We start from the raw sequence: 12630 nt of genomic DNA on the forward strand, positions 1-12630 counted from the left end.
TAATAGTACTTTAAAATTTTTTGTCTGCTCTCAGAGAAAAGTAATTATTTTTTAGTGATTATTTTTCTTATTCAACTTTGTATCCTATCTCTATCCCACATACCATTTCTATTGCCACATAATGTCATAGTATTCAAGTCTTTTCGTGCAGACTAGTGGCCAATACATTTTGTTGTATAAAATGAAACTTCATCGTTTGCTTTAAACTGAGCCAAGACTGAAAGAAGTGTGAATCCATAAGTAAAATAACCATTTTCCCAATTATCAAAGCGAGCATTCTTTTGATGTGGGGAAGGGATGAAGGGGTTTAAGAGTGAAGATCGAATCTATTTACTTCAAAGTGCTACATTCTTCGTCGTTTATCACCGCAACAACGCTGGAACGAGAACCAACCATTTCAAAGACAAAACAGCTCAATTTAGTCTCATTTGCTCTACTGGCATCCCTCTCACGAAATGCCGAACGATCGCTGGAATGAGTACCACCGGATAACAACCTATTTTATAAAAGTTGGGCTGATCTGAAATATTAGTGGCTTACACACAGTAATTTTTCTTTACTTTTTATTTAAAGATTTTATTTTTAAGTAATCTCTACACCCAACTTGGGGCTGGAACTCACTGCCTGGATGGAGATCAGGAGTCGCAGGCTCCACGGGCTGAGCCAGCCAGGCGCCCCTAACATAACAGTAATTTAAAAATCGCCAATGGCCTGGCCTCTTGACAACATGCCTCCCTTCGCCGAGCACTCCCAGTTTGCACAGCAGTTGAGCGCCCGGGCTCGGAGTCTGTGGAGGAGCATCCCGCGGGATCCAGGGCACCTGCTCAGCCCGCAGAGACCGGGAGCAGGTAGAGCTGAGCCAGCTACACGGTCAGAGACCCCGACAGGACACCCCGCCCACCTGGGGGAAGGAAGCCTGCGAGCTGCACAGGACCGCTGCAGCTGAGGCCCGCCCCGGAGGCACCAGCGGTGGCCTTAGAGGCCGGAGCCCCGAGGACAAAGGCGGAGCGCGGCCACGCCCACGGGGCGGGGCCTCTGCCGGAAGCGGCGGGCCTCGCGCTGGTCCGTCGCCTAGGCAACGGGATAGTCTGCGCGGGGCTTTTCAGAAAACCCAAATCCGGGAGCTTAGGGTGGGGAGAGAGGCCGTGGGGGGAGGGGAGAGGCCGAGATGGCAAGGGGAGCGGGTCCCGGACGCCTGCCCCGCCCCGATCTGAGTGGCCTTTCGAATGAGATCGGATCTCAGGGCACAGTCGGGATGGGGTCGGGATCGCCCGCCCTCTGCGGGAGCCCGGCTACGAATGCAACTCCCCTCTTGGGCCCCTTTGTCTCCAAGCCGCTCGGCACTGGGCTCCAGCCGGCGACACAAAGGGAAGGCGGTGAGGACCGCGCAGGCGCGCGAGCCGCTGAGGTTGCCGGGAGCGGTGGTCCGGCCGCCTAATGGTAGGTCTCCTCCCTCCCGGGCCGATGGCTTCCCTGGCCGTGCAAGTACGCATGCGCCACCACTTCCGCCCTGCACGGCGCGCCCCCTCCCTCCGCCCCCCGCGGGACGCGGGTTTCTCGTAGTAAGAGCGTGGGAGGGGTTATCCTCACTCGTCCCGCCTCTCCTTCGGTTTGATTGGGCTATCGAGGGAGGGCGGCGAGCGGATTGGGTCTTGGCGTTGCCAGTCTGTTTCGGGCCTTACTTATGCCCGGCTGCGCGGCGGGGCCCTGGAGAGTGAGGGGCTGGGTGTGGATAGGGAGGTGGCAGCCCAGGCGAGCGATGGCCTCGGCGGCATTGGTACCACGACTAAGTCGGTTCCGACCGGGTCTTCGGCGAGGCCGGCTGCTCCCCACGTTCCCGGTGGGCGTGCACTGCCGCCCGACAGGCTCTGCTTCCAAGTGCGAAACTCCTAGTAAAGTTTGCGCTTCGCCCGCCGCCCCTGTTCCCGCGACCCCTTCCCCAGCCAAAGTGACAGACAAAGCCACACCCCCCGCGCGGCCGGGCCGGTGAGGGGCGTGATGCGGCGGGGGCGGGGCCCGCGGGGAGGGGGCCGTGGGGGGGCGGGGCGCATGCGCGGTGCGGGGGGCCGAATGTTTCCCAAGTGTTTGAAACTGGTATTTGGGTTCTCCACGTTGGACAAGTGCGGCGCGGCGGGCGGCGCGCGCCCCTTCCCGCGCTCGCTCGGCCCCGGCCCCGGCCCTTGCGCCGGGGTGCGCGCCCGCACGCGCAGCCCGCGCCCGCCCCGCGCCCGAGGCCGCCGAGCGCCGGCCCGGCCCGCCAGGCGCCGGGTCCCCGGGCCCAGGCGGCGCGGCTCGCAGATGTAGCGGCGCGGGGCCGGCCGGAGGGGGGGCGCCGGCGGGCGGGAGCTTTGCATTTTGCAGCGCTGGGCTCCGAGGGGGCGGGGGCTGGAGGAAGCGGAAAGCCGCGCCGAGTCGCCGGGGACCTCGGTGAACCATGTTGAGCCCTGCCAACGGGGAGCAGATCCACCTGGTGAACTATGTGGAGGACTACCTGGACTCCATCGAGTCTCTGCCATTCGACCTGCAGAGAAACGTCTCGCTGATGCGGGAGATCGACGCGAAATACCAAGGTACGGCGGGATGGATGGGCGGGGGCGGCCGCTCCATCCCCGCCGGTCGCGGCGCGCCGCGGGGCCGCGGGCCGTCCTGTTCCCCGCCCGGAGGAGCCGCGGGCCCGCGGAGGTGGCCCCGGCAGGGCAGGAACAAAAGGTCTGGAGCGTCTTTGATTCGCCAAGGTCCTTGTGCGCGAAGCCCGGACACGGAGGAGGAAGGAGGAACGAGAGGTCTCAATGCCAGGCTGCGCGAGCAAAGCGCTCTTTGTAGTGAAGTGACGAGGCGGGGTGCTGCGGGGGAGGGGGCGCAGGGGGGCGCAGGCTAGGGCGCCGAGGGAGGGATGTGCCGCGGTAGCTGGGGCTGAGGGGCGCAGCGACGGGGCTGCGCGCAGGGCTGCTGGGAGGGCGCTGCGGGCGGCGGGTCCCCTGCTCTGCTCGCCATCCCCGGAGCCACCCCCACCCAGTCCCGAATCTGAGTGTTATATAAAGTCCGGGGTCGGCACTCCGCGCGGTGTGGCCCCGGCCGCCTCCGCCCCCGCGCAGCCCCCCGGGCCTCCCGTGGAGCTGGACACCGAGTGAGGGCCGCCGTGCAGGGGGCGGCGCGGCCGGGTGTAGTTCGCTGAGGGCTAGGGCTTTATTCTGTGCGTGCGGTGGGGAAGGGGAGAGGAGGAGAGGGAAGGGAAGGGAGGATGGGTCGAGGAAGTCGCCCATCTGTGCTCGGGGGGCGCGGGCAAAGATTGTCTGTTTGCAGAGGAACATGGCAGGGGAGAGGACCTGTGGGTCGTTCTCTGCAGCCCCGGCTGCCCAGAGCTCCGGACAGAGGAGAGGGTTCGTGTCCGCTGGGAATTGTTGGCTGTTGGGGAAACTTTCCTGCCAGGTCAGGCACGGCAGTGGGGGCTGCGTATGGGACGCGGATCGTCACTCGGAGTTTACTAATGTTTACAGGGCTGCGCAGCAGGGAAACGGAAGCGTGGGGGGGGGGGGGGAGTGGGAAGCAGCCGCACGCCCCGGAGCGCAACGGGCACCCCTGCGGGCATGGCGCCCCCTGCGCGCTCTAGCCGAGTCTCTGCTTCGCAGCGACTTTTATAGGGGTCTTATTAGCATATTGCGAACGTCCCGCTTTGGCCTCCCTATGATTGGTCTCGGCGTCCCCCATGGAATGTCCTTATCCATCCGCAGCTGAGTTATTGGTTGCTGCGCCGGAGGAGGGTGGGCATTGCGCAGTGACTGGCACGGGTCTCTGTTTCCGCTGCCTTCTTTTTTCTTCAGAGGGGCGGGGAGGAGGAGGGGGGGTCGAGTTGATTTGAATGTCTTCGGGTCGCCCGGCCTCCGGCCTGGGATTGGCCATTGGCGCTGCTGGGGTGGGCCGTGTTCGTCGATCCCGTGCTGTGATTGGAGCCCCGCTCGGCCTCCGTCCTACGGCCCGGCGATCCCCACAGGCGGTGGCTCTCGGGGCGGGGCGTGACGCCCGCTGACCGCCTCCTCATTGGCTGGGGGCCAGGCCCCGCCCCTGTCCCTCAGGGGCTCCAGCCTGGCCACTTCCGGCCGCGGAGCAATGGCGGCGTCCCGGTGCCGGGGCTGCAGAGGTTGCAGCTCAGGCCTCCCTCCCCGGGCCCGCCGATGGTCCAGGTCCGCGCGGAGCGGGGGAAGCGTGAGGGGACAGGGGCCGGGCGCAGGGCGAGCCGGGACGGCGACTCGGTGCAGAGGTCAAAGGGAGTCGTTGTCGCCCTCACCGTCCGTTAGCGCCTACAGGAAATTTCAAGATGACAGTGTTTGTGAATTCATCTAGCATCCCCTCGAAGTTACTTTGTTGCTGCTTCGGGACCAGGTGTCTCCAGTGGAGTCTGCACTCGCGGCGGGGCTGGTTGCTCCTGCAGGGAAGACGGCGTGCCCGCGGGCAGCCGGTGCCGCCGAGTGAGCTGCCGGTAATGGTCACCCCTCGCCTGGGGGCTCCGCTGTGCATGTGGGGGTGTGCGCCGTACGTGGGAACACTCGGGCTTTTCGTTCGAAGGGCCTGTGTTGCGGGTCAGACTTGCTTAGTACGCATCAACTGGAGACTACTTCATAAAGATGGATTATAATTAGTTTACCAATTTTAAATGTTATTTGAGGATATGCTTGGATTATTGAATTCAAACTTATTTTTGCGTTATGTTTCAAGTATTTTAAAAATACCCACCTCGCAATGGAAGTCAGCTTCATAAAGAACACCAGTGCAGCCTTTTATACATTGGCCAGATCACATTAAATTTTGCTACAGTCTCACTTAATCCTTAAATTCTTAACGTGGTACCATTGCTTGCCTACAGTGATGTTGGTGTGGAGCGTTTCAGAAGGAAGGTCAGCAGCAGTTTGAGCTGGTGGAACTGAAGAAGCTCCTGAAAGTGTCCTGGCAGGGCGCTCGCGCAGTTAGAACTGGTGGTGGTCTTGTTACAGTGTGTACTCAACTGGCTTTGCTGATGGAACGGTGTGCTTGGAGAGTCTCAGAAATTAAGCCATTGTGTAGGGAACAGAATTACTTCTTGGTAATTTTGTGATGTCATTTTTGTTTCTTTCCCAAGACTGAGGCCTCACATGGATATAAGTTTGCTTGTGATATAAAAGAAGCCATACCTTACTGAATTTAATATTAGCAGTAAGATAAAATCGTTCTCTCTTCTATCAAAGAGTAACATTGTCGTCAGAAATTTGGTTACTTGAGAGGCACCTGAGTGGCTTGGTTGGTTGGTTAAGCATCTAACTCTGGTGGCTCAGGTTGATCTGAAGGTTGGTGAGTTCAAGCCCTGTGTACGGTTCTGCGCTGACAGTGCTGACCGTCCTTGGGATTCTCTCCCTGACTCCCCCGCTGGCTCTCTCTCAAAATAAACTTAAAAAAAAAAAAAAGGTTACTTGATTAAACCAGATAATAGTTTTGTAATGTGCAATCAATTTAAAAATACGTTGCAGGGGCGCCTGGGTGGCGCAGTCGGTTAAGCGTCCGTCTTCAGCCAGGTCACGATCTCGCGGTTCGTGAGTTCGAGCCCCGCGTCAGGCTCTGGGCTGATGGCTCGGAGCCTGGAGCCTGTTTCCGATTCTGTGTCTCCCTCTCTCTCTGCCCCTCCCCCGTTCATGCTCTGTCTCTCTCTGTCCCAAAAATAAATAAAAAACGTTGAAAAAAAATTTAAAAATTTTTATTTTGCAGAATTATTTTGCAGAAACTCATATTTTAATATCTATGAAATAGAACTTAGATACCTTGAGCCTATTTTCAGAATTACTCTAAGACGCTATGAGACTGTGGCATTTCTCCTTTCTGGTGGCAGATAGTCTATGTTGTTCAATTAGGAAGTATCTTCAGAGCTCTCTTTTTTGTTTTCTTTATTTTTGAGAGAGAGAAAGAGAACATGGGGGAGAGAGAATCCTAAGCAGACTCCACACTGTCAGTGTCGGCGCAGAGCCTGATGTAGAGCTTGAACTCATGAACCTTGAGATCATGACCTGAGCTGAAATCCAGAGTTCAATACTTAATGGAATAAACCACCCAGGCACCCCAGAATACTTACATTTAGGTAAGCTTCAGGGTTGGCCTAAGTGCCTGTGTTTATTTCAGTGTTAGGTTTATGCCTTATAACTATTTGAAGATAAGATCTGGAACCTGTGCAGGTTACATTTTCTACATCACCGACCGCTCCCCCGCCCCCCTCACCACCGGCCCCATACATACACATACTTCCTGGTTGGAGAGTAGAATTGCATTATTTTAAGAGACTACAGAGGGTTTCAGGGAAAAAAAATCTGATACTATTTATTGATATTTAATAATCTCTACACCCATCATGGGGCTGGAACTCACAGCCCTGAGAGATCAAGATTTGTGTGCTCTTCCGACTAAGCCACGTGCACCTGATTCTATTTAGATTTGTTACTGTTTGGGGAAAATAACTGGGAATTTCTATTTGTATTTCAATAGCTTTTGGCAAGAATATTTACTTTATTTCGATCAAGATAATTTAACAACTTTTATTTCTTGGGAAATTTCCTAATTTTCCCAAGTTACATTTTCCAATCATATAGTGTCTGTACAGAGTTTTGGGGGCTTTTTGTTTTTTTGTTTTGTAAGATTTTGTTTTTAAGTAATCTCTATACCCAATGTGGGGCTTGAACTCGCAACCCTAAAATCAAGAGTCACGTGCTCTACAGACTGAGCCAGCCAGGCATCCCCTGTACAAGGTTTAAATATAGTACTGAGGGTTTTTGTTTTTGGTAATGTTTTAAAATCTGTTTTTATAGATATGAATGTGTATTGTCTTAAGCAGTAAATGCGAAAGCAAAATGTGACACCCTTGTTTCAAAGCAAAGCTAGGTTGTTGGGCTTTATTGTGACAAACCATTCTTGTTTTCAGTAAATACGGAGGAATAACGTGGTAGGAGGAGAAAGATGTGACTGATAAGCTGAGGCTCTGGGTCACTGGGTACTATTTATATACATTCTCTAATAGGGTATGCTAGACATCGGTACATTAAAATGAAGGAAATACAGGCCTTTAAGTTAGAAGAATATTTGAATAAAATAATGGAAATATAGGACATAAATCATTAGTTTTACAGAAAATAAAAGTTTGGGTGCCAGCACTTCACCTAAATTTAAACTTTTCCTCGTCATTGCGCATTCCGAGAAACGTTCCCCATGCTTCCGAATGCACAGAGCCGCCTGGGGGGCTCTGAGCAGCACCTCGCTGAACCGGAACAGTGTTGGCATCTGTATTTAGTTCCAGGGATTTTTTTCAATAGAGAAAAATGGTGCCCCCTCGAAAGGCCTGTAGGTTGCAGGATTTTCATCCTAGGAAATCTTGCAGCGATCGTTTCTGTGTTTCGCCATTGCTTTCTCCTAGACTGGAGAATCAAATAAAAGGTTCAGCAGTGTTTGTGGCATGGGTGTAATGCTTCTTTTTCCCTCTGCAGAAATCCTAAAGGAGCTGGATGAGTACTATGAGAAATTTAAACGTGAGACAGACGGTGTCCAGAAGAGGAGAGTGTTACATTGCATTCAGAGAGCCCTGATTCGGAGCCAGGAGCTGGGGGACGAGAAGATCCAGATCGTGAGTCAGATGGTGGAGCTGGTGGAGAACCGGACCAGGCAGGTGGACAGTCACGTGGAGCTCTTTGAGGCCCACCAGGAGGTCAATGACACCACTGGCCACAGTGGCAAAGCCGGCCAGGATAAGTCCAAGAGCGAGACCGTCACGCAGGCAGAAAAGACCAACAGCAAGAGGTCCCGGCGGCAGCGCAACAACGAGAACCGGGAGAACGCGGCCAATCATCACGACCACGATGATGTCACCTCGGGAACGCCCAAGGAGAAGAAGGCGAAAGCCTCCAAGAAGAAGAAGCGCTCCAAGGCCAAAGCCGAGAGGGAGGCATCCCCTGCAGACCTTCCCATCGACCCGAACGAGCCCACGTACTGTCTGTGCAATCAGGTCTCCTATGGAGAAATGATCGGCTGCGACAATGACGAGTGCCCCATCGAGTGGTTCCACTTCTCCTGCGTGGGGCTGAATCATAAACCAAAGGGCAAGTGGTACTGTCCCAAGTGTCGAGGGGAGAATGAGAAAACCATGGACAAGGCCCTGGAGAAATCCAAAAAGGAGCGGGCTTACAACAGGTAGTTGGCGGAGCTGGGCCCGCAGGGAGGAGAGCACCACGAGCCCGTGTGTTCCACCCCCGCCCGCACTGACGTGCCAGACGGTCCCATGTGTATTTTTAAAGGATGTTGGGAAAGGAGCTGTTCCTTTTGTCGGGATGGCCGGGATTCTCTGCCTTTTGTTTTCATTGCTACACACGTGTAACCAGAGAGTGGTCTGTGGATCAACATTTTAGAAACTCCAAATATAGGTTTGAATTAAACACTCAAGTGAGTCTCAGACTGATTTGTTTTTTGTTTTTTGTTGGCTGGGCTGGGGGTGGCCTGGAAGCAACCTAATGCAGTAAATGTGGAAAGAGATTTCATGTAGCTGCTATTTCAATAAAAATAATGTCATCACTTCATGAGTATGTTGAAAAAAATTAGCCGAATTGCTACAAACATAGTCCGTAGCAAATCTGTTTCTTGCTCTAATAATGTCTGTCCATCTAACAATTCAATATAAAGGTTTAAAATTTGAAGATTATTTTGTAGAAAAGGAAATGGTTTAAGTTTTACATGGCAAACATCTTATATACCTGCTTGTTCCCCAAGTGGCCATTTTTTAAGTGATTGGACATATTTTTTATGAAACCACATGGAAGTGGCTTGGTCATGGAACTTCGAATCACTCTGTGCCATCACACACCCCAGTGTGGCCATACTCATTTACATAAGGCGCGTAAATGTGCATTTCCAAGCGACCCTGCGCTTGTCCCACGGTCATCGAATGCCACTGTAGGACTAAGGTGTGTTTCCTGTGTGTGCACGAGAGCTGTGCAGACGCGAGGTCGAGAGATAAATTTGGTCTCTTTGCTCCTCTAGCAGGATATTTAATTTGGATGGAAGTAATCTTTAAACTTTTGTTTTACAAATTTGTATACCAGCAGTTTAGACAAAGCCTTAAGCAAGTTCTTTTGTCGTTCTTAATAACGAAGTAGAAGTTATCTAATTGCCAGCAAATAAATGTCAAAGCAGAATATATATGTAGACCAGGGGGTGGGAAATATGCCCATAAGCCAAATCCAGTTTGCCACCTGTTTTTGTAGGGCCCGTGAGCCAAGAATGAGCTTTATATTGTTAAATGGTTAAAAAAAAAATCCTGTTTTATGATACACGAAAATTATAAAATTCAGATTTTAGTGTCCATAAATAAAGTTTTATTGGCACACAGCCATTCTCATCCGCTTAAGCATCGTCTGTGGCTGCTTTTGTACGATGGCAGAGTTGTTTGCAACGGAGACCAAATGGCCCACGAAGCTGATATTACTTATTTTCTGGCCCTGCGCTCAAGAGGTTTGCTGATTTCGGATGTAGACCAACTTCATTTATAGGGGATAATATGGTTCACATTTCTAAGCGGTAAGTGGAGAAGAGAATTTGTTTCTTTCGTATAGTCTGCCTTGTAGCCGCTTACGAAGCCGTCACAAGGAAGAACTGAGTGGCCGCTGGAGCACACAGGGCTCCGGGTAAACACTAGGTTGTTTTCTGAGTGTGTACTTCATTTGATGAACACCGAGAACATTATCTGTGCCAGATGGAAATCCCTCAGTGTTTTACAGTGAATCCCATGTTATAGAGAACTGTCTGGTGAAGAAATGCGAATTGCAGTTGATTATACCTTCAAATGTGACCTTTTTGTATATCAGGATCTACAAGAAGGCAAAACTTCAAAAACATTTAAGAAACTTTTTTTTTTAACATTTACTTATTTTGGGGGAGAGTGTGAGTGGGGGAGGGGCAGAAAGAGGGGGGCAGAGGATCTGAAGCAGGCTCTGCACTGACAGGCTGTCAGCACAGAGCCCATCATGAGGCTCAAACCCACGGACCGCAAGATTGTGACCTGAGCCGAAGTCAGGTGCTCAATTGAGCCACCCAGGTGCCCCTTAAGAATCTTCTTGAGTGTTAAGATTAACCTAGACAAATAATAAAAAGCTAAGATACTTGATTGGCAGTCCAGTGGCAATAAAAGTAGTTCAAAAGAATCTTTCCTTCTAGAAAATTCCATTTGCTTTTTCTACTTCTAATTAGAGCTAACACTGAAAATGAAATTATGGGGGGCGCCTGGGTGGCGCAGTCGGTTAAGCGTCCGACTTCAGCCAGGTCACGATCTCGCGGTCCGTGAGTTCGAGCCCCGCGTCAGGCTCTGGGCTGATGGCTCAGAGCCTGAAGCCTGTTTCCGATTCTGTGTCTCCCTCTCTCTCTGCCCCTCCCCCATTCATGCTCTGTCTCTCTCTGTCCCAAGTAAATAAACGTTGAAAAAAATATTTAAAAAAAAAATAAAAAAAAAGAAATTATGGGAGTTAAGATTGAATAGAACACAGTTGCTAATACTGGATTTCTTCATATTTATACAGTTCTGGTGTATGTAAAAGGCTGTGGTAGAGACACAGACACAGAGGCTAAACTTTGCTGGGTTTAAACCCATCTTTGTCCCTTAGGGGTTTGATCTTGAATAAACAGCTTAACTCCATCCACGGGTCACTTTTAAAACCCCTATTTCATAAAAGGTGCCTCTGAGAAATAAAACAGGGTAAGTGAATAAGACAAATGCTGGGTATTTTTCCCCTATCTTTGATGAAGTTTCCCATAAGGACAAAAGCCTAGGCGTTTTTTTCTAAAAATATGGAACGTTACAGAAGCAGATTCTGTTGGATTTGATGGTCTAGGAAGATTTTGTTGACTTAGTGATCTTTAAATCCCTTTTATTATTTCCAGTGAACAGTAAAATCACACATGAGTACTCAGCACGTCAAGCTTTAGGCTTTAGGTCATGATTAGATACAGTAGAAAGATGGAGGTGGCCCTGGGAAACACTGCAAGGGGGCCAGAGTCTGTGAAAATAGATGAATGCCAGGCTAGCTAATGTGGAACGGCTGCTTAGATTTCTTTGTTTATAAAAGAGTTTTTAAATTAAGGTACAACTGACCTGTAACGTTTTAGTTTCAGAGGTACACGATAACTCGATGTTTCTATGTATTATGAAGTCGTCCCAGTAAGCCTAGTTAACCTGTCACTACAGTTACGCTTTTTTTGTTTAAACTTGTTGATAAGGACTTTTTAAAGATTCACTCTTAGCAACTTTCAAACGTGCAATACAGTATTATTAACTGTGGTCATCCTGCTGTACTCCTATCCCTGGCATATTTTACAATTGGAAGTTTGTATCTTTTGACCCCCCTCACCCATTTTGCCCATGCCTGCTCTGGCCGCCATCCATTGTTTGTATTTAATAACTGAGTTACTACGCTTCACATAAACAGTCTAAACTTTGCAGTAGAATGAATACCTCTTTTTATTTATTTACTTTTAAACAAGTCTTTTTTTTTTTTAAGTTTATTCATTTTGAGAGAGAGAGGGAGAGAGAGTCCCAAGCAGGCTCCACACCATCAGCACAGAGCCCAATGTGGGGCTTAAACCCATAAAGCCATGAGACCATGACCTGAGCCGAAACTGAGTCAGACGCTCAACCGACCGAGCCCCGAGGTGCCCCGATTGAATGCTTCATTTTAACCTGGACTGAGGACCTTGGTTCATCCAGGTAACCGGTGTGTACTGACAGCCGTGGCATGGCTTTCTTGGGGCACAGGAGCCTGCGTCCCCGTCCTGAGAAGGAACATCGCAGTGGCAGGACCCACAGGCCACCCACGCAGACGACACTGGGGTGTGCTGGTCTCTGTACCCAAAGCTGTAAGAGGCTGCAAGTGCTGACATAATAACGCGTGTACCAACATAAAAGGCATGGTCTTACTATCTACCTACTTTGGAAAGAATGGATGTTTACTCGTAATATCCTTTTGTATCTCATGTTCATAATGTTCCAGAATGTATTAAGGTATTAAACCTCGTTAGGCAGAGTTACAAACATTTTGTTCATGCACTATTTAAAGACATGATGTGAGGGGCACCCGGGTGGCTCAGTCGGTTAAGCGGCCGACTTCGGCTCAGGTCATGATCTCGCGGTCTGTGAGTTTGGGCCCCGTGTCGGGTTCTGTGCAGACAGCTCAGAGCCTGGAGCCTGTTTCAGATTCTGTGTCTCCCTCTCTCTCTGCCCCTCCCCTGTTCATGCTCTGTCTCTCTCTGTCTCAAAAATAAATAAATGTTAAAAAGTTTTAAAAAAATAAATAAATAAAGACATGATGTGTTTTTTTTGCAGGAGACCAGCCTTTCTGCACTGTCTGTCTAAAGGAATTGCTGATTGCTTGCGATCACTACATTTACGGAACGAGGTCTTGTGGCTGTCGGTCTCCCGCTGTTTCAGCTTGAGCTCTTTAGTCTTGGGGCCCAGGTGCTTTTAAGCAATTTGGGAGGTAGACTTCTGGGTTCGTTTAACCTGGAGAACTGGCTAGTCATCATTTACTGCTGTTGAGGAATTCGTGTTCTCCTTACCCTCCGTCTACAAGCGTGTGGAGGGCTCAG

General features: G+C 50.9%; 1 protein-coding gene across 2 annotated transcripts; it reads left to right on the forward strand.

Annotated features, from left to right (window-relative positions):
* The first annotated feature begins 1196 nt into the window (after positions 1–1196).
* On the forward strand, positions 1197–8442 carry ING1 (inhibitor of growth family member 1). 2 transcript variants are annotated; one of them, XM_027065224.2, is made up of 2 exons: positions 1197–1440; positions 7494–8442. In XM_027065224.2, the coding sequence occupies exons 1-2, from the start codon at positions 1227–1229 to the stop codon at positions 8195–8197; spliced, it is 918 nt and encodes a 305-aa protein (XP_026921025.1). In that variant the 5' UTR covers positions 1197–1226; the 3' UTR covers positions 8198–8442. The 2 variants fall into 2 exon arrangements, with proteins under 2 accessions (XP_026921025.1, XP_026921026.1); XM_027065225.2 differs by lacking the exon at positions 1197–1440 and adding an exon at positions 2275–2570.
* The last annotated feature ends 4188 nt before the right edge of the window (positions 8443–12630 follow it).

The sequence above is a fragment of the Acinonyx jubatus genome, chromosome A1 (assembly GCF_027475565.1).
Source record: "Acinonyx jubatus isolate Ajub_Pintada_27869175 chromosome A1, VMU_Ajub_asm_v1.0, whole genome shotgun sequence".
Taxonomy (NCBI): Eukaryota; Metazoa; Chordata; class Mammalia; order Carnivora; family Felidae; genus Acinonyx; species Acinonyx jubatus.